Source organism: Pseudophryne corroboree, chromosome 1 (genome assembly GCF_028390025.1).
Source record: "Pseudophryne corroboree isolate aPseCor3 chromosome 1, aPseCor3.hap2, whole genome shotgun sequence".
NCBI classification, from domain to species: Eukaryota; Metazoa; Chordata; class Amphibia; order Anura; family Myobatrachidae; genus Pseudophryne; species Pseudophryne corroboree.
Window position 1 is genome coordinate 733,932,832 of NC_086444.1, and position 26,568 is coordinate 733,959,399.

General features: G+C 46.5%; 1 protein-coding gene across 4 annotated transcripts in view; it reads right to left on the bottom strand.

Moving 5' to 3' along the window:
* Positions 1-3,120: 3,120 nt before the first annotated feature.
* Positions 3,121-26,568, bottom strand: part of PDE4C (phosphodiesterase 4C) — a 652,343-nt gene continuing 628,895 nt past the window's right edge. For all 4 annotated transcript variants that reach the window (XM_063916145.1, XM_063916163.1, XM_063916154.1 and 1 more), the window contains 3 exons: positions 13,183-13,305; positions 11,480-11,662; positions 3,121-9,820 (listed from right to left, as the gene is read on the bottom strand). In XM_063916145.1, the coding sequence (XP_063772215.1) occupies positions 9,230-9,820; positions 11,480-11,662; positions 13,183-13,305 (897 nt within the window). In that variant the 3' untranslated portion in view covers positions 3,121-9,229. The remainder of the gene's footprint in view (positions 9,821-11,479; positions 11,663-13,182; positions 13,306-26,568) is intronic.

Consider the following 26,568-nt stretch of genomic DNA (forward strand, 5'->3'; position numbering starts at 1 on the left):
TACCACATATATAGCCTCTGGGGCTATATATTGTGGTATTTTTGCCAGCCAAGGTGTTTTTATTGCTGCTCAGGGCACCCCCCCCCCCAGCGCCCTGCACCCTCAGTGACCGGAGTGTGAAGTGTGCATGAGGAGCAATGGCGCACAGCTGCAGTGCTGTGCGCTACCTTGGTGAAGACTGATGTCTTCTGTCGCCGTTTTTCCGGACCTCTTCTTGCTTCTGGCTCTGTAAGGGGGACGGCGGCGCGGCTCCGGGACCGAACACCAAGGACTGGGCCTGCGGTCGATCCCTCTGGAGCTAATGGTGTCCAGTAGCCTAAGAAGCCCAATCCGGCTGCAAGCAGGCGAGTTCGCTTCTTCTCCCCTTAGTCCCTCGCTGCAGTGAGCCTGTTGCCAGCAGGTCTCACTGAAAATAAAAAACCTAAATCTATACTTTCTTTCTAAGGGCTCAGGAGAGCCCCTAGTGTGCATCCAACCTCGGCCGGGCACGAAATCTAACTGAGGCTTGGAGGAGGGTCATAGTGGGAGGAGCCAGTGCACACCAGGTAGTCATAAATCTTTCTAGAGTGCCCAGCCTCCTTCGGAGCCCGCTATTCCCCATGGTCCTTACGGAGTTCCCAGCATCCACTAGGACGTTAGAGAAATAGAAATTGGAGGAGGCAAGGACTAACAACGATACATTGTGGGTAATATATGAACAGTCAGTAGCACTGACCGCTTCCACAGCTGCAGGTGTTGTTTCGCATTCACTACAGCAGTGACAGCGATAGAACTCTAAGGGCCCTATAGCTAGGCTTACTATTTTATCCCTTTAAACCGGACACTCATGAATTAAACAGGGGCAGGTGAAATGCAGGCTTGAAGTCAACCAGCCACAGGACCTGTGTAATTTATGAGCGTTCCGGTTCAAAGGGATAGTATAGTAAGCCTATGTATAGCAAGATTTCGAAAGCTACCCCCCTCCCCCAACACCACCTCGCAACTACCGCAGTGGCCCGCTCATTGGACAGGAAGTGAGGGAGGAGCAACCTTCCTCCCAAGCACAGCATGCATTGCTATGCATTTGTAGCAGCACAATTTGGTAGCGGGAGGAGGCTCACTTGTCTAATGCATGTATGACTGGATGCAGGGCGGAAGGCAGGCCCAGGAGGGAGTCAGGGCCCTGTAGCAGCCACACCCCCTGCAACCATGGTAGCTACGCCCTTGGCTCGTGTTACAGTGTGCTGTGCAGCTAGAAAGTGGGCATCTCAGTGCTTGCACAATCAGACACACGCTAGTACACAAGGGAAAGGCTGAAAGTGGCATTTCATATTATCGCAATTCCACCAACAGACGCAAGAATGAACACAGCAGCGTCCACCTCTGAATTAGGCCCAACATGTCCAGGCACACATTCCCACCCTTTAGTTGGCTCTATTCCTAAGTGAGACACACCCTGGAGCAAATATTAAACAGTGTCAAATGGCCTTTTACTTGTCTGTACCTCACCTACACACAATGGAGGCAGAAAATGCCACTCATGATACAGTACTCAATCAATTCACTGGGAGTCAAATCATAGTGAATATTTTACTATGAAGATTGCCAAGGTAGCCATTTCCTAAAAAAAAATGATAATCTGCATTATAATTATTATTGCCCCCAAAACAGCTGCCTCCACAAGTGCTTATAATGTAGGTTAAAAATTGTATGTTGTCAAGGATGTCCACAAATAAGGTAAACATTGACAAAAGGATTAGGAAGTAATTCCAAACTTCTCATTTTGATGTCTGCAGTTCTTAGAAACCTGTAACCAGATAGGGCATAATTTACCAAACAACAGTTTTACAATAAAACTAATATAAACCACCAGATTTCTCAAGCTGCAAAAAAAAGCTGATTGGTTCCCACAACCTACATGGGGTGCAAACCAATCAAAATGGCTGTTCTCACACTCTGACCAACTGGAGTGTTTTAATTAATTTCTGTGGGAATGACAGGCGCTATGGCAGTCATTCAGGATGGGTTCCCTCAAGGGACAAGTTCGCCATAGTTCTATATGGTGTTTATGTTGCCAAAGCAGGACATGGATGCTATATAAGGGTGTATTACAAGAGGAGGATGTACAGTCTCCATCTGGTCCCCCGTCCTCTCTAGCTGGCAGCGCAGTAGTTTCTGAGCACTAGGGTCACTAGGAGACCCTAGCATTGTGCTAGAAACTAGTGCACATGCGCAGGACTCCTGGGAAAATGGCGTGGTGGCCATTTTCCCAGTGATTTTCCTACTGCGCATGTGCAAAATGGCGGGAAAATGGCCATAGTGCCATTTTCACGGTGACTAAGAAAGCGCGGCTGCCACTGACCTGGGAATCTGGAGGGTAAGTATGCAAGAAATGGGTGCAGGGTGTGCAGTGTGTGTGTTGGTACAAATAGTAGACTCCAACCGATCTGAAAGAGTAATAAATGGGTGAAAGAAGGAAAGTGTCTGAGTTTTTTTTTTTACAGGTACCATGCAGGTCCTAAAGATGCCAGTGCATGCTGGAATTTGTGGTTCATGCTAGCATGTACTGGAAGCCGTTAAAGGTGGGCAGAAGTACCATGAATAATACCCAACACCCATCATGGTGTGGGAATAGGCCTTATGTTATCAGCATGAGGCTGTTTTCTCCTGGAAGGGGCCTGTATTTTTTTGCAGGTCTAATATCTACAGGCAATACGTTGTCGTGCTAACCAGCCTAGGACTGGCCACCCCAGCTCTATGGCAGTGGAACCCCTTGCTGCATGTCTCCCTGCCTAGTGCTGGTTGTAGCAATTTCTGGGGGACCCCACACTCATCTGTCATCCCGATTGTGCTACTACCAGCCTAGGCTGCAAGATCTAGAGATTTTTATTTTATTTTTTTAAACAAAGAACAGAGCTGCATGGATTTTAGAGTGAACAATATTTAGTAAATTCAGTTGTTTTCATGGGCAGTCATTTTGTAGCATGTCCTCTTATGCCCACAGAGTGATCGTTTTTGAAGCGCAAAAAAAAAAAAAAAAAAAAAAGGATGAGAAACACACTGAATACTGAGCACCAACATTATAATGCAAGTAAAACATGAAATATGTACTGGAAGAGAAAATAATTCCAAAACAAAAAGCAAAAAAGATAAAGTATTTTATTAAGAAAAATAATAAAACACATATGGTTTGTGACATTTCTAAAAGAAACTTAGGCCTTGATTTATAAAAGGTACCTTATATATAAACCTCTCACAGCTCAATTGCATGAATAGAATTCAATAAGAAGTTCAATATCTTAGTCCTTTTATTAATCAGAGGCTTACACACAATAATGATCAACAATTGTTCACTATTGCAGCAGTAATAAATGGCACATATTCATCTTTACACTTAGGTCCTCTATGGCTTACCTATTTTGATCTGTTGCTAACAAAAGGACCTTCATGAGTTTCCACCCATCAAACTGCTGTGAAAAGCTGCTTTAATGAGGTGTTATAGGCATCTTTACAGAGCTCAGAGTCAGAGGAAAAGAAAACCCTGTGTGACTATAGAGCCTTCCTCACATAAGGTATAGACATTTGTGCTGTGTGAACGTTGCAGCATTCAGCAATCAGTTTGTCCTTCAAAAGCGTGAAGGTCACTGTATAAAACAGCAATGAAACCTGTAGTGTGTAGAAACTGTAAACATTCCTCGTCTGCACATTTAACGTATAGTCCCGTATTTATGTATTTTTCTTTCTAGTTAATCAATAAAATGTTTTCTACTTAAATGAAGCTTGGCCACCACTTATTATAAAAAGTAGTGTTTTTCGATAAAATATGTCCTTTGTCACTGGCTATTGTACAAGATTATTTCACAAATATCTGGTCTGATGAAGAGGAAAGATGCCATTAACACCCACTGCAGCCTTTCACCCAGCATGTTATCCCTCTGCCTGAGCGGCATCATTCCACTGATGTTGCTGAGAAGTGCAAGGTTATAGTAATGCAGCATTTTGAGTGCAAATCACAGTAAGGTTAGATCAGAGACAAGAGAAGTGTGCACAGAATTGTGGTTTGGTTCAAAGTGAACTACAAATACACTAAAATAAAGTGAAACTTTAGCACAATAAATTAAATTGGAGACCATTTTTCTTCTGCAGGTGTTCTTATTTTTCAAGTCAAATGGAACATCTTCCACTATGTAAGCCCTGAAAACACACACATTTATACTCTCAATTTGGTAGCTCTCTTTGGGTAATAGAAGGATCTGAATTTTTATTGGTATCCGGATGATAGATAGACGGTGTCTAGTTAGACAGTTAATAGATAGACACCACATGTTATGGTGCCCACACACGGTGCAATTATTGCATGCTATTTGATCTTTTTAGTTCAAATAGCACCGCAACAGGGTCTATCCAAAACTATCCACACAAACCACAAAAATGCCCCAAAAATGGTGTCTACCTTTTTTGTGTCAACCATTTTCATGTTGACCTTTTCACATCGACCTTCTGACCCTGTCGACCTAATGTGTCTAACATGTGGTGTATCTATTGACTGTCTAACTAGGCACTGTCTATCTAGCATCCCACACCCGTTTTTATTTTACAGTGCCAACAACATTATGTATAGACAGAGATAAATGAATGCACATTATGGATACTCTCTGTTTCAATGTTCCAGGTGGGGGCTGGCTATAAGGTTAATCTGATCTAGCAGTTATTAGGCTCCTATGGTGAAATATTTTAGTTACTGCCAACAAATGGCAGTGTGGGGGCTATTCAGAGTTGGTCGCAGATTTTGCTCTTGCAGCAAAATCTGGGACCATATACTAACATACTGGGTGCCACCCAGCACTTGGCAAGGCCACCCAGCATGTGTGGCGCCACCCCGTGATGCAATCGCAATTGATCTGGATTGCATCGTGGGGCAGCGCTACACATGCTGGGTGAATAGAGGCTGACCAAGGCTGCATAGGTAGGGGCACCGCCGCCATGTTTCCTATCCCAGGAAACGCAGGCAATGTCATCGGCCGCCCCTGAAAATGGCCATGATACGCCTGCGTTTCCTGTCCTCCTCCCCTCAACACTGCTTTGCCGCCCCCGGACACCAATTAATCACCATGCAATTGCATCCTTCCAAGATGCAATCGCATGGTGAAGGGTCGCGCATGCACACTATGGTCGGTGTGCATGCGCAGACCCTATGGATGTGGCCGCTACATGTGAATGCAGCGGCTGTGTCCATCTCTAAATAATCTGCTAATAGTTTGCTCTTGCTTAAGCAGCTGGAATTTGATTGGAGCATATGACAGACGCTTGGCCTATTTATCAAATAACACCAAAAAGATGGTTTTATTATCGCTGACCAATTCTTTTCAAGGTGATTCTACTACATAAATAAATAAAAAAATTGTTGAAGCAGATGAGATGCTCAGTCAGTCCGATCGGATCTGAGCACACAATTGGGATCTGATCTCATGCTTTCAGCTACAGGTGCAGAATAAATAACCCCCCCCCCAAAAAAAAAAAAAAACAACAACCCAACAAAAAACAATGGCCCTCATTCCGAGTTGATCGCTCGCAAGGCGAATTTAGCAGAGTTGCTCACGCTAAGCCTACGCCTACTGGGAGTGTATCTTAGCTTCTTAAAATTGCGACCGATGTATTCGCAATATTGCGATTACAAACTACTTAGCAGTTTCAGAGTACCTTCAGACTTACTCGGCATCTGCGATCAGTTCACTGCTTGTCGTTCCTGGTTTGACGTCATAAACACACCCAGCGTTCGCCCAGACACTCCCCCGTTTCTCCGGCCACTCCTGCGTTTTTTCCGGAAACGGTAGCGTTTTTATCCACACGCCCCTAAAACGCCGTGTTTCCGCCCAGTAACACCCATTTCCTGTCAATCACACTACGATCGCCGGAGCGAAGAAAAAGCCGTGAGTAAAAATACTATCTTCATTGTAAAATTACTTGGCGCAGTGCGATTATTGCGCATGCGTACTAAGCGGAATTTCACTGCGATGCGATGAAAATTACCGAGCGAACGACTCGGAATGAGGGCCAATGTAAATATAGGCTTAAGAAGTAAAAATGCTATATCTGAATATGAAGGACATTCCTTGGTACGCCATATCTGCTATCGCCATCATGAGAAGGCACCAGCACAGATGGGAGTGCTAACATTTGCTACCACGAGAGCTCCCAGGATGCAGGGATTGATAAATAGGGAGAATCTATAAATCAGACTAAAAAATTTTTTTCTCCATTTGATAAATAGTTTGCGCTGTTGCTTGAGTATTTTCCACAAAAATTTTTTTGATGGAAAACTCCAAATCCAGAGCTTTATGGGACTACCAATCCAATTCTGAACCAAGTTTGCAGATTAAAATGAAGTCCATGAATGATTAGTTGCTACATTTGCTTTACCCTTCCAACTGTGCAAAAGTGCTCCTATAATAAATTAATCGCTCCACTTTGTGTCACATTTGAGTTAAAAGAAAAGTAAGAACACCCGTCAGCTGACTGCTACACATCGATCTGTCAGTACGTACATACAACATTTCCACCATACCCTGAGGTTTAGAAAATCGAGTGTTCCTACATGAGTGTGTCACACGTAGAAGACACCTGTTCCCCCCAACATTCCATTATCAGGAAGGTTTTTAACATGGAACAATAAAGCCAAAGACCCATGTTATGCATAATCCTTAGAGGCTTTGTATCATAGAAGAATTAAACTTAGATACCCAATAGCACATACACAAATGCGGACACCAATATTAATCCAATGCTGTCAAAGACCCAGACATGTTTGGCCGCGTATGGTGACAAAAAGTAACACACTTGGCCAAGTGACACTGACCTCAGTCCAAGAAGTTCTGTCAAGGCCCATATATTGGGGATTAAATACTGGATTATATCCGTGCGCTCTCACAGTAAAACGTCTAACATGAAGTGCAGGGAATCTCTGTGGCTCTGCGGTTGCGATAAGCTCTCTTATATCGGATTTCATTTTTATGTTTTTAGTTTCACTGAGAAACCGATCTACAACCTAATGTTTGTAGTTGCTTGGAAGGTTTAAACAGTGTAACCCATTACAAATGTAGCGTTCAGACTAAAAACAACAGAATAGTTACTAAACAGCAGGTTTTCACATCTGTAGGTGAAGATATGGGGGGGGGGGGGGGATGTAATATGGTGTGATAATCAGAAAGTGAGACATTTTGGGAGAGTTCTCCTGTTTTTTTAAAGTAGCAATCATTTACATGGCAAAATCAACCTGTTTTTTCCATGTACATGATTGCCACTTTAAAAACAAACAAACAGGAGAACTCTCACAAAATGTCTCACTTTCCGATTCCCCCATCCTATTACATTTCCCCCATGGTTCCTAAAGAGCTATGGTTGGTTCATATGCTTTAGGAAGTCCTGTGGGAAGCACCCTGAGTCTCCTTTGATGCAGATTTGACACCTCTTCTCTTTGGCGCAAGGTTTTCAAATCCGCCAAATTTATGGCCTTCACCACTAGAGTTAAAGCAGTAATGTTAATAAAAACAAGCCGCTGTTTTGAAAACCCTCTGTGTAATAAATATACCCCTAAATGCAAGTGCCAGTAAATATACATTGGGTCTACATTGCATAGGGCAATGTGCATAAATCTGCTGTCAATTAGACTAGTGGGCCCTATACACTGGGCGAGAATACTGAAAGATATGAACGATCTTGTTCATTTTAATGAACGAGATACCGTTCATATCGTGCAGTATGGAGGCACCAGCGATGAACGATGCGCGGCCCCGCGCTCGTTCAGTGCTGCTGCCCCGTCGCCTGTGCATGCAGGCCAATATGGACGATCTCGTCCATATTTGCCTGCACTGCTATGGAGCCGGGTTTCTTCACTCCCCCCTGCCGCCGGGTCGCCCGTATCCGCCGTCGGGCAGCTCGGCGGCGGATTGACAAATGTGTAGGGCTCATATATATCTGTGATAATTTGAGGACAATTTAGAAAATGAATACCAATCTGGATGGTATGATTGGTTGTTATGAACTGCAGAGCATTTAGTCATGTTATTATACAAATGACTATATATCATTTCTGAGAAGACAGTCACACTGTAGATCCCAGCATAGAAACTCAGCATTGTTAGGAGCCCTCACTAAAGAATTGTAAAGGAATGAAATAGGGTACAGTCTGGAATCAAAGACTTAGGGCAGGCCTGGCCAACCTGTGGCCCTTCAGCTGTTGTGAAACTACAGCTCCCAGCATGCCTTACAGCATTTTGCTATTAGGGAATGCTAATACTGTGGCAGGACATGCTGGGATGTGTAGTTTAACAACAGCTGGAGAGCCACAGATTGTGGATGCCTGACTTGGGGAGTTATTAAAAGAACATACGGGAAAGTACAATTAATATTAAGTAAATGTGATATCAGATGAGGAAATGTAAGATGAATTCAACATAATGTGGAAGTATTTAAATCTGGTTGCAACATATTCTTGGTTATGGCAGCATATAACACAGTCTTGTGGAAGGGGGGCGAGGGGGGAGGAACACACACTTCCAAGCAACTTCATACATTGGAGGCCTGCATTCTGCATTAGAGCCATTAGTATCACACAGAGCAATGACAAAAAGAGGAAAACTATAACAGAAACATAAGCTACCCCCATATTAATGAGGATATTTGAACATTCATAGCTATAGGTGTACCAGTTTACATACATCACTATCACTTGTGTTGCTCTTCAGGAAATAAAGTGGAACGTTTTGTTAAGGCAGACACAGGCAAACTACGTCTTTCTAATCTGCTGTTAAACTACAAATTCCAGGACGTGCAGGGCATGCTTGGCCATGTAGTTCAAGGGCAGCTAGAGAGTCACAGGTAGCAAAAGCCTGTGCTAGGGTATGTAAACTTTTACAAATAACTGCAAATATTTTAGCTATAGTTTCCCTTTTAGTCCCTTCTTACCAGAAAGAACAGTTATCCGCTGGCAGCACGGCGTCTGTAAGTCATTGCTTGTCTGCCAACGGTAAAATGAAATAAAACCAAGTGACATTTCACCATGCTCTCCCATGCAGTTCCACTGATTTTGGCAACAAGATGTTTCTTATGATATCAGTTCTGTCATTTGTTTTTTAATTTTTTTTTCCTTTTTAAATACTTGTTTTTCATAAAAAATTCCAACTCTCCTCCACAAAAATAAAATGCAAAGTGTGCGTGGATAAAAATAAAACAGTGGTGTGACAATCTGATGTTACGTTCCTAAAGGAAGATATGTGATGTTTCCCTCTTGGTCAAAACAGACTTCTGCTTTGCCAATGGTCTCCTGCTTGGCCATGTTAGCAGGTGCAGCCCTCGTGGTGCTAGTGTCCATTTGTGGTAGCGTCCTTTCTGCCGTTAATTTCAGGTTATCAAAGTTCAAGACTCTTTTCTGTTTGGTTAGCGTATTCTTGGATGGGAGTTCTAAACGATCAAGCTTGCTGGAAACACTCCTGCATGTGTCTCCTGGGGAAGGCTGATCAGCCTCATCACTACCCTGGGCTGATTCATCTGTGATTTGGGTCTTTGAGTCACTGTTTTCCTCATCAACTGGGCTCTCTGTGTCATCCTGCTCAGTGTCAGACTCTCCTTCTTCCTCCAGGGTCAGTTCAAACTGGAACTTGTCTCCTCCTGAGCTCCTATCTGGATCTTGCTCTTCTGGGGGAGGGGATGGACTCTGAGGTATCATGCTCTGATACCACTCCCTATTGTCCTCTAATGTGTCCAAAATGTCTTGGGCATCAGGGTGCACCAAGTCTGCCCAAGTCTCCCACAGAGGATGCACAATGTAGTCAATGAAACCCACCTGAAGAGAAAAAGCAATGGTAGAAACTTTAATATCCAACTAATATAGTGCTAGTGCAGTACATTCACAGCGTAACTTAAGTTCCTAATCATTTTAGTCAATAAGCTAGATGTTCAGCACTTGCAAGGGCCATGGGCGCATTCAGCGGTTAAGGCTCCCTTAGGCACTACAGATAATGGCTGCCCTATCCTCCCCCGTCCTTCCCTTACACTACCCAATTTTATTATTTTCATCGTCTGGTTATTATAACCCTTATCTGCCAATTGGGCCATTCAGTATAATATAAAAAAAAAAGCTATGAGTTATGACATTTCATTTTATTTTTAATTATGCATACATATTTACTAAGACAGCTTACAGAGGCAGACTGCCTCCACACTCTACTCAAGACAGCAAATGGAATGGCACAGTTAAATTATTTTGTACTTCCTGTACTTGTAAGTACAGTAATAAAACAAGTATCCAAGTTGCGCCCCAACTGGTACCCCTAGGCCTAATGGGAAATTCACCAGTGGCAGGAAGGCACAATGCAGAAGTGAGACGTGGGTACCATATGATTCAATTTGATGGTGTTTATATAGCATTAGGCATTGTTTGAATGTTTTATTCTTTTATTTGCAAAAATAAGTAACTTTAAGGAACGAGAAAATAGGATTTATCGAAGAAGTGAATACACTGTGCGAGATAGTCCAACTATAAAATTAGGACAAGATTTAACACTTAGGAGAATATCCAATTAGCACCGGTAATTTACCGGGGCTAATTGTCCCGCCGGGGGCTATCCTATTAACCCCGATAAGCCGGCACGAGCGGCAGCGTATCGGGGCTTCTAATGCTGCACTGGGTGCCGGCTCCTGACAGATCCCGGTGCAGAGCTGACCTTCAGCTCCCCGGTCACATGACCGCCACCGGGGTCAGGGGAAGAAGGGGCTGCAGCGCTGCTCCGGGGTCCGATTCCCCGGCAGGGGTCTCGGCACTGACATGGGACACTGCATGTCGCCGCGGCTTCTCTAAAAAATTGGTGAAACATCGGAAAGAAGTCCCCGATGTTAATTTACTGGTAATTGGATATCACCCATAATCGGAGTTAGACATAATTTTGATATTCACGTAAATAAATGGTTGATGTTTTTCAAATGCGCATGCATGTAAGTATCTACAAAGTCGCACAACTCTTGTGTCCAGCAGGGTGTGCACGCCCAGAGTCGCAGTACCACTGAAATGCAGCCTCGGGAATGTACTGGAAACGTGCCAGGGGGTTCCTGGGAGGTGACTGGGATGTGGCTCATCAGATGCATGTAGCTGGCCGGTTAGGGGCATGTTATGGGAGTGTCTCGGTTTGTTGCATAACTGCTTGCAAACTTGGAGCCCGTACTCTTACGGAGATTCTGCGCCTAGCATGGGGCACGTTTCAATGGTGCGTCCAATGGTTGAGTCTAAAGACGCACCAAGCGGGATTGTTGCTCTAAAGATGTACCAAGTGGGCGTCCCAGTCCTTGCACATTCAGACACATGCTGGTACACCAGGGGAAGGGTTGTTATTACCATGAAGCCATAGACATAACTACTGCACCCCATGGTCCTATCTAAATTACAATCAACAAGAAGAATTATGTTTGATTGCCTTTAATTAAAAAGTTTATCATAGTTGAAGCGTACCTGTGATTTTTCAACAGAAGCATTGTGCTTGTCACACATGGGACTGATCTCCATTCCCTTTTCCCGCTCCCGATCACCCTGATGGAAAAATTCTACAATGATCCGATCTGTCCACTGGCGATATAGCTCCAAGGGTTTGGTCGGATTGCTGAGGTCTGCACAGTGGACCATATTTTGAAGAACCTAGGCAGAGAGAAAAGTTATTCACATCTACTCCATCCTCAAATAATGCTAACCATACATGCTCAGAGACAGCGGTGTCTAGGAACCATGTGCTAGAAATCAGATTCTCTCTGCTGTCACCAGATGACTGCTATATGCAGTCATCTGCCAAATACACTAATACACACTAATGACATTTGCCTGCTTGGCCTGGGGAATAAACAGCAGCCAGTTTGACTTCCCAGGGATCAGTCAGTGTGTAGCTTAAAGGGGGGTACACACCAGAGAGATGTGTGCTGAGCAATCTGTCACAGACCGCTCAGCACACACTCTCCCCCGCTCAGCACAGCGCGATATGTGCTGAGCGAGGGGGGGAGGGTGCGGGAGGCCGCTCAGTTCACCCAGCGGTGAAGTGAGCGACCTGCTAGATTGAGCCTGTATGGCAAAATCTAGCAGGCAAAATCTGCATGCAAGGTTTAATCTAGCACCGGCGATAGCGATGCACACTATCGCTGGGGGGTATACACACGAGAGATCCGTGCATAGGGGGGTCATTCTGACCCGTTCGCTCGCTGCATTTTAATGCAGCAGAGCGAACGGGTCCCTACTGCGCATGCCAGACGTCCGAAGGCCGTAGCAGGGATACGATCGCCTCTGCCTGATTGACAGGCAGAGGCGATCGCTGGGTGGGAGGGGGCGGAACGGCGGCGTGGCCGGACCGAACGGGGAGCGGGCCGCAGCGTCTGCGTGACGTCACACGCAGCCGCTGCGGGCTGGGGAGCGATGAGTAGCTCCCGGCCAGCACGCTCAAGCTGCGCTGGCCTGGAGTTACTCTTGAAGTGCAAAGGCATCACCGCTGTGCGATGCCTTTGCACTTCTGCAAGGGGGGGCCAGACTGATATGCGGGGCGGACTAGCCCTGTGCTGGGCGTCCCCCCGCATGTCAGGGAAGAAGATCGTAGCTGTGCTAAATTTAGCACAGCTACGATCAACTCGGAATGACGCCCTTAACTTCTAAGCAATCTAGTCAGATTGCTTAGATTTTAAGCATGGATCTCTCCGTGTGTACCCCACTTAAGATAATCACTTCTAAACAATTTAGTCAAAGAAAAAAAAAAAACTTGAATGTACTTTTTTAAGGTTAAACTTTTAAAGTCAAAAACATTTTAGGGAATATTGTTTTTCTGTACATACAGTTTTAATAAATATAAGAAAGTAAAACATGGCAGAAGCAAAAGAGTCCCCAGCTCAGAGTGGGACTATAGGATCGGGAAAGGGGCAAAGGGGGTTAGGGTGTTACACCAACTCTAGGCTTCAAGTGCTTCCAGTGCAATGCCTGCTTTTGTCAAGGATGCACCTGTGCCAAGCGGTGTCCGCTAATGCACCCTGCACAAGAGAGATCTTCCCAGTAGGTGTAAGCTGCTGTCCCACAAATACAGTGGTACAAAATATAAATATGCTTTTGCTTGACCAAGGATAGGAATTACCACTATTCTGCTAATTGTTTTTATCCCAATAACAGACAACTGTCCTTTTTGTTACCTGTATGCGATCAGAGTAATTATCCAGCAGCAGGACTCCCAAACTGGTCACTTTCTTAGTTTCCACCATGGTTTTTAGGTCAGCCAGTAGATTCATGTGTTTGGACATATCTGTAGCCAGTACCTAGGGGAAGAGGATTCATTTAGCCCACAAAGCTGAAGAATTTTTAGACATTTACTTTAAAGAACAGTTATCTTCTTCCTCGGATTCAGAAATCAAAGGCCAGGTACACCCGTTAAGCACTGGGACCCATAATAATACATAATAATAATACATAATTCGGAACATATGTAAAGGCAACACTGCAACTGAAAAGGTAAATTCTATTAATGAAATGTTATGAAATATCTGTACGAGGTTGTTATATACAGTGCCCAGACACAATTTGATTAGTGTGTGCTGGAAGAACCTCATCTTAATTCCAGTACTGATGAATCACAGAAGTATTGAAGAATTTACTGCTACACATACTGCATTATCCAGTTAGGTTCTAGTGCTTTAAGGTTTACCTATGCTCTAGTTTGCAGGTCACAACAATGTAGTACCTTCTTATGCATTTTATAAATTAGGTTGTAGGGGCTAAACCTTTTGGCTTTTTGTACCCTATTTCCTGTGCCATGAAAATAGGATTTTGGTTACCTACCGGTAAATCCTTTTCTCGTAGTCCGTAGAGGATGCTGGGGTCCACATTAGTACCATGGGGTATAGACAGGTCCAACAGGAGCCATTGGCACTTTAAGAGTTTGAGAGTGTGGGCTGGCTCCTCCCTCTATGCCCCTCCTACCACTCAGTCTAGAAACTGTGCCCGAGGAGACGGACATCTTCGAGAGAAGGATTTAACACAGATAGTGGCGAGATTCATACCAGCTCACACATACAAGGCACATCAAGCTAACTTAGCTTGAAAACCTCAGCAACCCCTGAAACATTACTTACCAAGTAACAATGCAGCACGTAACTAAACAAAGTTGTACTGAACCAGATAACAATTGCCGGAAAATGAAGAGCTGCCTCCTCTACGGACTACGAGAAAAGGATTTACCGATAGGTAACCAAAATCCTACTTTCCCTTACGTCCTAGAGGATGCTGGAGTCCACATTAGTACCATGGGGATGTACCAAAGCTCCCAGAACGGGAGGGAGAGCTCCTGCAGAACTGATTGACAGTACTTCAGATCATCAGTGGCCAAAGTATCGAACTTGTAGAACTTAGCAAACTTGTTCGACCCAGACCAAGTAGCCGCTCGGCAAAGCTGTAAAGCCGAGACACCCCGGGCAGCCGCCCAGGAAGAACCCACCTTATGAGTAGAGTAGGCCTTAACAGATTTTGGACACAGCAATCCTGCAGTAGAATATGCATGCTGGATAGTGATCCTGATCCAGCGAGAGATCGTCTGCTTAGAAGCAGGACACCCAATTTTCTTGGGATCATACAGGACAAACAGAGAGTCCGATTTCCTGTGACGAGCAGTCCTCTTCACATCTATTTTCAGAGCTCTTACAACATCCAAGGACTTTGCTGAAATTGAGGAGTCAGTAGCCACTGGCACCACAATAGGTTGGTTGATATGAAATGCAGACACATCCTTCGGAAGAAACTGCTGACGTGTCCGGAGCTCAGCTCCATCTTCGTGGAATATCAAGTAAGGGCTTTTGCAGGACAAAGCCCCCAATTCTAACACACGTCTAGCAGAAGCTAAAGCCAACAACGTGACAGCCTTCCACGTAAGAAATTTGACCTCAACCTCCTGTAGAGGCTCGAACCAGTCCGATTGGAGGAACTGCAACACCACGTTAAGGTCCCAATGCGCCGTAGGCGGTACAAAGGGAGGTTGGATGTGCAGAACTCCCTTCAAAAAGGTCTGAACCTCAGGGAGGGCAGCCAATTGTTTCTGGAAGAAAATGGATAGGGCTGAAATCTGGACCTTCACAGATCCCAACTTCAGGCCCATATCCACACCAGCTTGTAGGAAGAGGAGAAACCGTCCCAGTTGAAACTCCACCGCAGGAAATTTCTTGGACTCACACCAAGATACATATTTTTTCCAAATTCGATGGTAATGTTTAGACGTTACTCCTTTCCTAGCCTGTATCAGGGTAGGAATAAATTTGTTCGGAATGCCCTTCCGAGCTAGTATCAAGCGTTCAACCTCCATGCCGTCAAACGTAGCCACGGTAAGTCTTGATAGGCAAACGGTCCCTGCTGCAGCAGGTCCTCCCGAAGAGGATTAGGCCTCTGCTCTTCTTGCAGTAGATCCGCGTACCAAGCCCTTCTTGGCCAGTCTGGAACAATGAGGATCGCTTGAACCCTTGTTCTGCTTATGAGCTTTAGAACTCTTGGGATGAGTGGAAGTGGAGGAAACACGTACACCGACTGGAACACCCACAGAGTCACTAGGGCGTCCACCGCCACTGCTTGCGGGTTCCTCGACCTGGAACAATAGCGGCAAAGCTTCTTGTTGAGACGAGAGGCCATCATGTCGATCTGGGGTACGCCCCAAAGATCTGTTACCTCCTTGAACACCTCCGGATGGAGACCCCACTCCCCTGGATGGAGATCATGTCTGCTGAGGAAGTCCGCTTTCCAGTTGTCTACTCCCGGAATGAAGATTGCTGACAGCGCCAATGCGTGCTTTTCTGCCCAGAGGATGATTCTTGTTACCTCTGACATTGCAGCTCTGCTCTTCGTTCCGCCCTGTCGGTTTATGTAAACCACTGTTGTCCCATTGTCCGACTGCAATTGAATGGCCCGATTTCTCAGAAGATGGGCCGCTTGGAGAATACCATTGTAAACGGCTCTTAGTTCCAGAATGTTTATCGGGAGGCCGGCTTCCAGACTTGACCACCTTCCTTGGAAGGTTTCCCCTTAAGTGACTGCGCCCCAGCCCCGGAGACTTGCACCCGTGGTTAGAAGGATCCAGTCCTGAATCCCAAACCTGTGGCCCTCCAGAAGGTGAGGTAATTGTAGCCACCAGAGGAGTGAAATCTTGGCCTTTGGCGACAGACAGTAAGTACTCTCTGGAGCATGTGTAGATGGGATCCCGACCACTTGTCCAGGAGATCCAGTTGGAAGGACAGAACGTGAAACATCCCGTACTGCAGAGCCTCGTAAGAGGCCACCATCTTTCCCAGAAGGCGAATGAACTGATGAACTGACATCCGGGCTGGCTTCAGGACATCCCGGACCATCGTTTGAACCACCAACGCCTTTACCTCTGGGAAAAAATAAGAATTTACTTACCGATAATTCTATTTCTCGGAGTCCGTAGTGGATGCTGGGGTTCCTGAAAGGACCATGGGGAATAGCGGCTCCGCAGGAGACAGGGCACAAAAAGTAAAGCTTTAGGATCAGGTGGTGTGCACTGGCTCCTCCCCTATGACCCTCCTCCAAGCCTCAGTTAGGTACTGTGCCCGGACGAGCGTACACAATAAGGAAGGATTTATGAATCCCGGGTAAGACTCATACCAGCCACACCAATCACACTGTACAACCTGTGATCTGAACCCAGTTAACAGTATGATAACAGCGGAGCCTCTGAAAAGATGGCTCACAACAATAATAACCCGATTTTTGTAACTATGTACAAGTAATGCAGATAATCCGCACTTGGGATGGGCGCCCAGCATCCACTACGGACTCCGAGAAATAGAATTATCGGTAAGTAAATTCTTATTTTCTCTATCGTCCTAGTGGATGCTGGGGTTCCTGAAAGGACCATGGGGATTATACCAAAGCTCCCAAACGGGCGGGAGAGTGCGGATGACTCTGCAGCACCGAATGAGAGAACTCCAGGTCCTCCTTAGCCAGGGTATCAAATTTGTAGGATTTTACAAACGTGTTTGCCCCTGATTAAATAGCCGCTCGGCAAAGTTGTAAAGCCGAGACCCCTCGGGCAGCCGCCCAAGATGAGCCCACCTTCCTTGTGGAATGGGCATTTACATATTTTGGCTGTGGCAGGCCTGCCACAGAATGTGCAAGCTGAATTGTATTACACATCCAACTAGCAAAAGTCTGCTTAAAAGCAAGAGCACCCAGTTTGTTGGGTGCATACAGGATAACAGCAAGTCAGTTCTCCTGACTTCAGCCGTCCTGGAACCTATATTTTCAGGGCCCTGACCACATCTAGCAACTTGGAGTCCTCCAAGTCCCTAGTAGGCGCAAGACACCACAATAAGCTGGTTCAGGTGAAACACTGACACCACCTTAGGGAGAGAACTGGGGACGAGTCCACAGCTCTGCCCTGTCCGAATGGACAAACAGATATGGGCTTTTTTGAGAAAAAAACCACCAATTTGACACTCGCCTGATCCAGGCCAGGTCCAAGAGCATGTTCACTTTTCATGTGAGATGCTTCAAATCCACAGATTTGACTGGTTTTAAACCAATGTGTTTTGAGGAATCCCAGAACTACGTTGAGATCCCACAGTGCCACTGGAGGCACAAAAGGGGGTTGTATATGCAATACTCCCTTGACAAACTTCTGGACTTCAGGAAACTGAAGCCAATTCTTTCTGGAAGAAAAATCGACAGGGCCGAAATTTGAACCTTAATGGACCCCAATTTGAGGCCCATAGACACTCCTGTTTGCAAGAAATGCAGGAATCGACCGAGTTGAGATTTCTTCGTGGGGCCTTCCTGGCCTCACACCACGCAACATATTTTCGCCACATGTGGTGATAATGTTGTGCGGTCACCTCCTTTCTGGCTTTGACCAGGGTAGGAATGACCTCTTCCTGAATGCCTTTTCCCTTAGGATCCGGCGTTCCACCGCCATGCCGTCAAACGCAGCTGCGGTAAGTCTTGGAACAGACATGGTACTTGCTGAAACAAGTCCCTTCTTAGCGGCAGAGGCCATAAGTCCTCTGTGAGCATCTCTTGAAGTTCCGGGTACCAAGTCCTTCTTGGCCAATCCGGAGCCATGAGTATAGTTCTTACTCCTCTACGTCTTATAATTCTCAGTACCTTAGGTATGAAAAGCAGAGGATGGAACACATACACCGACTGGTACACCCACGGTGTTACCAGAAACGTCCACAGCTATTGCCTGAGGGTCTCTTAACCTGGCGCAATACCTGTCCCGTTTTTTGTTCAGACGGGACGCCATCATGTCCACCTTTGGTAATTCCCAACGGTTTACAATTATGTGGAAAACTTCCCCATGAAGTTCCCACTCTGCCGGGTGGAGGTCGTGCCTACTGAGGAAGTCTGCTTCCCAGTTTCCATTCCCGGAATGAAACACTGCTGACAGTGCTATCACATGATTTTCCGCCCAGCGAAAAGTCCTTGCAGTTTTTGCCACTGCCCTCCTGCTTCTTGTGCCGCCCTGTCTATTTACGTGGGCGACTGCCGTGATGTTTTATCCCACTGGATCAATACCGGCTGACCTTGAAGCAGAGGTCTTGCTAAGCTTAGAGCATTATAAATTTACCCTTAGCTATATTTATGTGGAGAAAAATCTCCAGACTTGATCACACTCCCTGGAAATTTTTTCCTTGTGTGACTGCTCCCCAGCCTCTCGGGCTGGCCTCCGTGGTCACCAACATCCAAAACTGAATGCCGAATCTGCGGCCCTCTAGAAGATGAGCACTCTGTAACCACCACAGGAGAGACACCCTTGTCCTTGGATATAGGGTTATCCGCTGATGCATCTGAAGATGCGATCCGGACCATTTGTCCAGCAGATCCCACTGAAAAGTTCTTGCATGAAATCTGCCGACTGGAATTGCTTCGAAGGAAGTCACCATTTTTTTTTTTTACCATGGCCCTTGTGCAATGATGCACTGATTTTAGGAGGTTCCTGACTAGCTCGGATAACTCCCTGGCTTTCTCTTCCGGGAGAAACACCTTTTTCTGGACTGTGTCCAGACTCATCCCTAAGCACAGGAGACTTGTTGTCGGGATCAGCTGCGATTTTGGAATCTTTAGAATCCACCCCTGCTGTTGTAACAGTATCCGAGATAGTGCTACTCCGACCTCCAACTGTTCCCTGGACTTTGCCCTTATCAGGAGATCGTCCAAGTAAGGGATAATTAAGACGCCTTTTCTTCGAAGAAGAACCATCATTTCGGCCATTACCTTGGTAAAGACCCGGGGTGCCGTAGACAATCCAAACGGCAGCGTCTGAAACTGATAGTGACAGTTTTATACCACGAACCTGAGGTACCCTTAGTGATAAGGGCAAATTTGGGACATAGAGGTAAGCATCCCTGATGTCTCGGGACACCAGATAGTCCCCTTCTTCCCGGTTCGTTATTACTGCTCTGAGTGACTCCATCTTGATTTGAACCTTTGTAAGTGTTCAAATTTTTTTAGATTTAGAATAGGTCTCACCTAGCCTTCTGGCTTCAGTACCACAATATAGTGTGGAATAATACCCCTTTTCTTGTTGTAGGAGGGGTAATTTTAATTATCACCTGCTGGGAATACAGCTCGTGAATTTTTTTCCCATACTGCCTCCTTGTCGGAGGGAGACCTTGGTAAAGCAGCCTTCAGGAGCCTGCGCAGGGGAAACGTCTCGACATTCCAAACTGTACCCCTGGGATACTACTTGTAGGATCCAGGGGTCCTGTACGGTCTCAGCGTCATGCTGAGAGCTTGTCAGAAGCGGTGGAACGCTTCTGTTCCTGGGAATGGGCTGCCTGCTGCAGTCTTCTTCCCTTTCCTCTATCCCTGGGCAGATATGACTCTTATAGGGACGAAAGGACTGAAGCTGAAAAGACGGTGTCTTTTTCTGCAGAGATGTGACTTAGGGTAAAAACGGTGGATTTTCCAGCAGTTGCCGTGGCCACCAGGTCCGATGGACCGACCCCAAATAACTCCTCTTCCTTTATACGGCAATACACCTTTGTGCCGTTTGGAATCTGCATCACCTGACCACTGTCGTGTCCATAAACATCTTCTGGCAGATATGGACATCGCACTTACTCTTGATGCCAGAGTGCAAATATCCCTCTGTGCATCTCGCATATATAGAAATACATCCTTTAAATGCTCTATAGTCAATAAAATACTGTCCCTGTCAAGGGTATCAATATTTTTAGTCAGGGAATCCGACCAAGCCACCCCAGCTCTGCACATCCAGGCTGAGGCGATCGCTGGTCGCAGTATAACACCAGTATGTGTGTATATACTTTTTATGATATTTTTCCAGCCTCCTGTCAGCTGGCTCCTTGAGGACGGCCCTATCTATAGACGGTACCGCCACTTGTTCTGATAAGCGTGTGAGCGCCTTATCCACCCTAAGGGGTGTTTCCCAACGCGCCCTAACTTCTGGCGGGAAAGGGTATACCGCCCATATTTTCTATCGGGGGGAACCCACGCATCATCACACACTTCATTTAATTTTTCTGATTCAGGAAAAACTACGGTAGTTTTTTCACATCCCACATAATACCCTCTTTTGTGGTACTTGTAGTATCAGAAATATGTAACACCTCCTTCATTGCCCTTAACGTGTGGCCCTAATAAGGAATACGTTTGTTTATTCACCGTCGACACTGGATTCAGTGTCCCTGTCTGTGTCTGTGTCGACCGACTAAAGTAAACGGGCGTTTTAAAACCCCTGACGGTGTTTTTGAGACGTCTGGACCGGTACTAATTGTTTGTCGGCCGTCTCATGTCGTCAACCGACCTTGGCACGTGTTGACATTATCACGTAATTCCCTAAATAAGCCATCCATTCTGGTGTCGACTCCCTAGAGAGTGACATCACCATTACAGGCAATTGCTCCGCCTCCTCACCAACATCGTCCTCATACATGTCGACACACACGTACCGACACACAGCACACACACAGGGAATGCTCTGATAGAGGACAGGACCTACTAGCCCTTTGGAGAGACAGAGGGAGAGTTTGCCAGCACACACCAAAAACGCTATAATTATATAGGGACAACCTTATATAAGTGTTTTCCCTTATAGCATCTTTTTTATATATTTCTAACGCCAAATTAGTGCCCCCCCTCTCTGTTTTAACCCTGTTTCTGTAGTGCAGTGCAGGGGAGAGCCTGGGAGCCTTCCCTCCAGCCTTTCTGTGAGGGAAAATGGCGCTGTGTGCTGAGGAGATAGGCCCCGCCCCTTTTTCGGCGGCCTCGTCTCCCGCTCTTAACGGATTCTGGCAGGGGTTAAATATCTCCATATAGCCCCCGGAGGCTATATGTGAGGTATTTTTAGCCAAAAAAGGTTTTCATTTGCCTCCCAGGGCGCCCCCCTCCCAGCGCCCTGCACCCTCAGTGACTGCCGTGTGAAGTGTGCTGAGAGGAAAATGGCGCACAGCTGCAGTGCTGTGCGCTACCTTAAGAAGACTGAGGCGTCTTCTGCCGCCGATTCTGGACCTCTTCTCGTTTCAGCATCTGCAAGGGGGCCGGCGGCGAGGCTCCGGTGACCATCCAGGCTGTACCTGTGATCGTCCCTCTGGAGCTAATGTCCAGTAGCCAAGAAGCCAATCCATCCTGCACGCAGGTGAGTTCACTTCTTCTCCCCTAAGTCCCTCGTTGCAGTGATCCTGTTGCCAGCAGGACTCACTGTAAAATAAAAAACCTAAGCTAAACTTTTCTAAGCAGCTCTTTAGGAGAGCCACCTAGATTGCACCCTTCTCGGCCGGGCACAAAAATCTAACTGAGGCTTGGAGGAGGGTCATAGGGGGAGGAGCCAGTGCACACCACCTGATCCTAAAGCTTTACTTTTTGTGCCCTGTCTCCTGCGGAGCCGCTATTCCCCATGGTCCTTTCAGGAACCCCAGCATCCACTAGGACGATAGAGAAACACACTCTGCACCTCCGTGTCGAGGTTCATTCCCAGAAAGGACAACCTCCTGGTTGGTTCCAAATGTGATTTTGGAAGATTCAGGATCCAACCATGTTCCCTGAGAAGTTGGGTCGTGAGTGCTATGGATCGTAACAGCTTCTCCTTGGACGATGCATTTATCAGCAGATCGTCCAGATACGGAATTATGTTCACCCCCCGTCTGCGGAGGAGAATCATCATCTCCGCCATCACCTTGGTGAATACCCTCGGTGCTGTGGAGAGACCGAATGGGAGGGCCTGGAACTGAAAATGACAGTCCAACCGTGCGGATCGAAGATAAGCTTGATGCGGCAACCAAATCGGAATGTGGAGGTACGCATCCTTGATATCCAGGGATACTAGGAATTCCTCCTCCTCCAGACCTGATATCACTGCCCTTAGAGACTCCATTTTGCACTTGAACTCCCTCAAAAAATGGTTAAGTGATTTTAAGTTCTGGATGGGCCTGACTGAACCATCCGTTTTCGGTACCACGAAAAGGTTCGAATAGTAACCTTTGTTTTGCATATGAGGTGGTACTGGAACAATAACCTGTGCCTCCACCAACTTCTGGACGGCTTCTTGCAGGACAGTCCTGTCCGCCAGCAGAGCTGGCAAGCCTGATCTGAAAAATCGGTGAGGAGGGAGATTTTGAAATTCCAGCCTGTACTCCTGGGACACAATACCTTGCACCCAGGGGTCCAGGCCGGAGGACAACCAGACATGAATGAAATGTTTGAGTCTCGCTCCCACCGGCCCCACCTCCGGGTTGTGCAGTCCACCATCATGCGGAGGACTTTGGTGTACCTGAAGCAGGTTTCTGCTCCTGGGTACCTGCAGCCGCAGGTTTCTTGGACTTGGGCCGACCTCCCCGAAAGAAGGTGTTGGACGGTTTGGCCCTTCTGGGCTTGGTAGACCGAAAGGGCTGTGATGTAACTGAAGAAAAGGGTTTCTTCGGAGCAGGTGTAGCTGAGGGAAGAAAGGGTGACTTACCAGCCGTAGCCGTGGAGATCCACGCATCTAACGCTTCCCCAAAGAGAGCCTGACCTGTGTAGGGTAGGGTCCCCACACTTCTCATACATTCCGCGTCGGCAGACCACTTGCGCAACCACAGTCCTCGAAGAGCCGATACTGACATGGAGGAAATTCCCGCAGCCATGGAACCCAGATCCTTCATAGATTCTACCAGAAATCCTGCCCGAATCCTGAATGTTACGTATAAACAATTCAACATCACATTTTTCCATAGTATCCAAGTCCTCAAGTAACGTGCCTGACCACTTTAGTATAGCCTTGGCAATCCAAGCACTGGCAATAGTGGGACGTAGTACTGCCCCAGAAGCCGTGTACATGGATTTGAGCGTATTATCAATTTTACGATCAGCCGGCTCCTTCAAGGCGGTAGATCCTGGAACAGGTAAAACCACCCTTTTTGAGAGTCTGGATATGGACGCGTCAACAATGGGCGGGTTTTCCGATTTTTTTTCTATCCTTTACCGGGAAAGGAAATGCTACCAGAACCCTTTTGGGTATCTGGAATTCTTTATCCGGGTTTTCCCAAGCCTTTTCAAATATAGCATTTAATTCCTTTGACGCAGGGAAGGTTAGCGAGGCTTTCTTATTTTCAGTGAAGTAAGCCTCCTCAACCTGCTCAGGTGTTGTATCAGCAATATTCAACACATCCCTAATAGCCTCTATCAACAACTGCACCCCTTTAGCAAGAGATGCCGTTTCCCGCAACACATCCCTGTCACCGTCTGCAGTGTCAGAATCGGTATCGGTATCATCCTGCATGATCTGTGCAGAAGCACGTTTATGTGAATATACAGCGGGGAGCCCTGATGTACCAGAACTGGGCCAGACTGCCATAGAGCTCTGTAAAGCCTGAGTTGCAGCTTAATTTTGTGCAACCCTATTTGAAATCTGAGAAATCATAGATTTGATAGAGGACAACCACTCAGGCTCCCTTGCTGGAATCTGTGCTAAACCAGTGCAATCCTGATTACACGGAATGGGATCATCCTGAGAGGAGAGTTCCTTTGCTTAATGGAGACCACAGACACTCCACACACACAAACACACCCACACAGGGGAAGACAGACAGAGTTTCACCCCCAAGAATGGCAAGAGAGACACAGAGATTGGAGCCAACCCACACACAGCGCTTTTAATATAAAGGGTGAGAATGTTGATTTATATACAAGGATGAAAGCTATACCTTAAACACACTTTAAATACACTTTACCATGGAGCCGCTGCGGCCGCTATACTTAATACACACTCTACGTACTCTTTACGCTATTAGCGTAAAGAGTCCCGTACTGTGTACGGACTTTGCGCACAAACGCCGCGCTGACGGTACAAAGTACACACAGCGCGTACACGCCCAGAGATACACCGCAAACCCTTAACAGCTATGCAATGCGATAATACACTTTAAACCTTAGCAGGGAAAGGAAGACACGACACCAGATTGTAATTAAACTGCTGGGTTCCGACACCACAGCATATTATTACTGAAAGGGGGTTACAATATATACAATACAATATAATACAATACAATAGAATAATGGCTACAGTCAATGTTACATACTTGTTTGGATTTCGCCGCGCTACCCAGTCTGGTCCTCCGTCATCTAGATAGATAACTTTGTGAGTCTTGTGTCTGACCAGGCCTGCAGCAGGCTCTCTTTATACAATTCTTCCAAAACCTAACACAATGGATACTGTAATCTCTTTGTCCATTGGACACAGGGATGGTCATTTACAGTACAGGAGAGGTCATAGGTCGGTTTGAATAGGTGGGCGATGTCTGTTCCAACTGCTCTTGTGGGTGGTCTCCTCTGGATTCCCGCCGCATACATAATGTACAGTAAATACAGTTTATATCTATATTCTGCTCCTGCACATAACTATCCGCAGGAACATGCGATCTGCTGCAGACCAACACCGGAATGTTACCCTTAAAATACCCTAGCTGGATACCAAACACCACCTTATAACCTTGTTCTGTCCCCTCCTATCCTGTAAAAGTGAATCCCTTTGTTCTGTTACCATTTAAACTGCTGTAACTTACTGATGTGGTGCAGGGAGACTATGGGGGTAATTCCAAGTTGATCGCAGCAGGAAATTTTTTAGCAGTTTGGCAAAACCATGTGCACTGCAGGGGGGCAGATATAACATGTGCAGAGAGAGATAGATTTGGGTGTGGTGAGTTCAATCTGCAATCTAAATTGCAGTGTAAAAATAAAGCAGTCAGTATTTACCCTGCACAGAAACAATATAACCCACCCAAATCTAACTCTCTCTGCACATGTTATATCTGCCACACCTGCAGTGCACATGGTTTTGCCCAACTGCTAAAAAATTTCCTGCTGCGATCAACTTGGAATTACCCCCTATGTGTACATTGTGCACTATTTGGATTTAAATATGTAATGTGTTTTGATAGCTTTCCATGCGTTCACAAACTCTACCGTAAATACCCATACCACGCGCTAATGCGCAGGACCGCGGGAGCGACCATACGCAAATTGCGGAAATGTGCACGCACGGCAGAATAAGTACGCGCACGGAGGCCATCTGTGTGTAGTTTGTACTTGATGTGTGTACTGCAATATTTTTCAACTTTGACAAAGGAGACCCCCTATCAGCGCTGACTGTGCACCTTAATAGGTTACACAGTCGTTTTGCAGCCTCCCCCCTTCTTCTACAACCCCCAGGTACCGTGAGAGATAGCTGGAGTTGCTGTGGAGGGACTTGCTCTTCACTGACAGCGCTGTGCAGGCAGGAAAATGGCGCTGGACGCTGCTGGGTCCGCTGAGAAGCTCCGCCCCCAAAATGGCGCTGTCTTCCCGCTCTTCATAGGCTTATACTGGCCTGAGGATTTATGCTGGCTGAGATCCCGGGACCCCGACAGGCTGTGTAACCAGTGTAGAGTGTAGGCGCTGGCTCAGGGCGCCCCTCACAGCGCCGCACTATGTACCGCTGAGCCTCAGGTGCGCTCCTACCCTGATGCCGCCATCTTCACACCGGCCCCCCGCTTGCTAGGGGGGTCAGTGACTCACTCGCCACTGATCTTTGGCTCTGTAAGGGGTTGGCGGCATGCTGCTGGGGTGAGCGATTTCCTGTGGCGGGGAACGATCTATCCCCTCAGGAGCTCAGTGTCCTGTCACCGGAGATAGTGGCTCAGACCCCGCAGGGCGGACACTACTCCCCCCCCCTTAGTCCCATGAAGCAGGGAGGCTGTTGCCAGCAGCCTCCCTGTAAAATAATAAACTCTAAACTAAACTTTACTAGAGAAACTCTGGAGAGTTCCCCTAGCTGTGACCGGCTCCTCAGGGCACATTTTCTAAACGGAGTCTGGTAGGAGGGGCATAGAGTGAGGAGCCAGCCCACACTCTCAAACTCTTAAAGTGCCAATGGCTCCAGGTGGACCTATCTATACACCATGGTACTAATGTGGACCCCAGTATCCTCTAGGACGTAAGAAAAAACACCACCATGTCTCAAATGAAAATTATATTTGTCTGTGTTAGATATGTAAAAGAAAATGTATTACAGATTTTTTAAGACAGCATCTCCAGAGCAGTGAAAATAA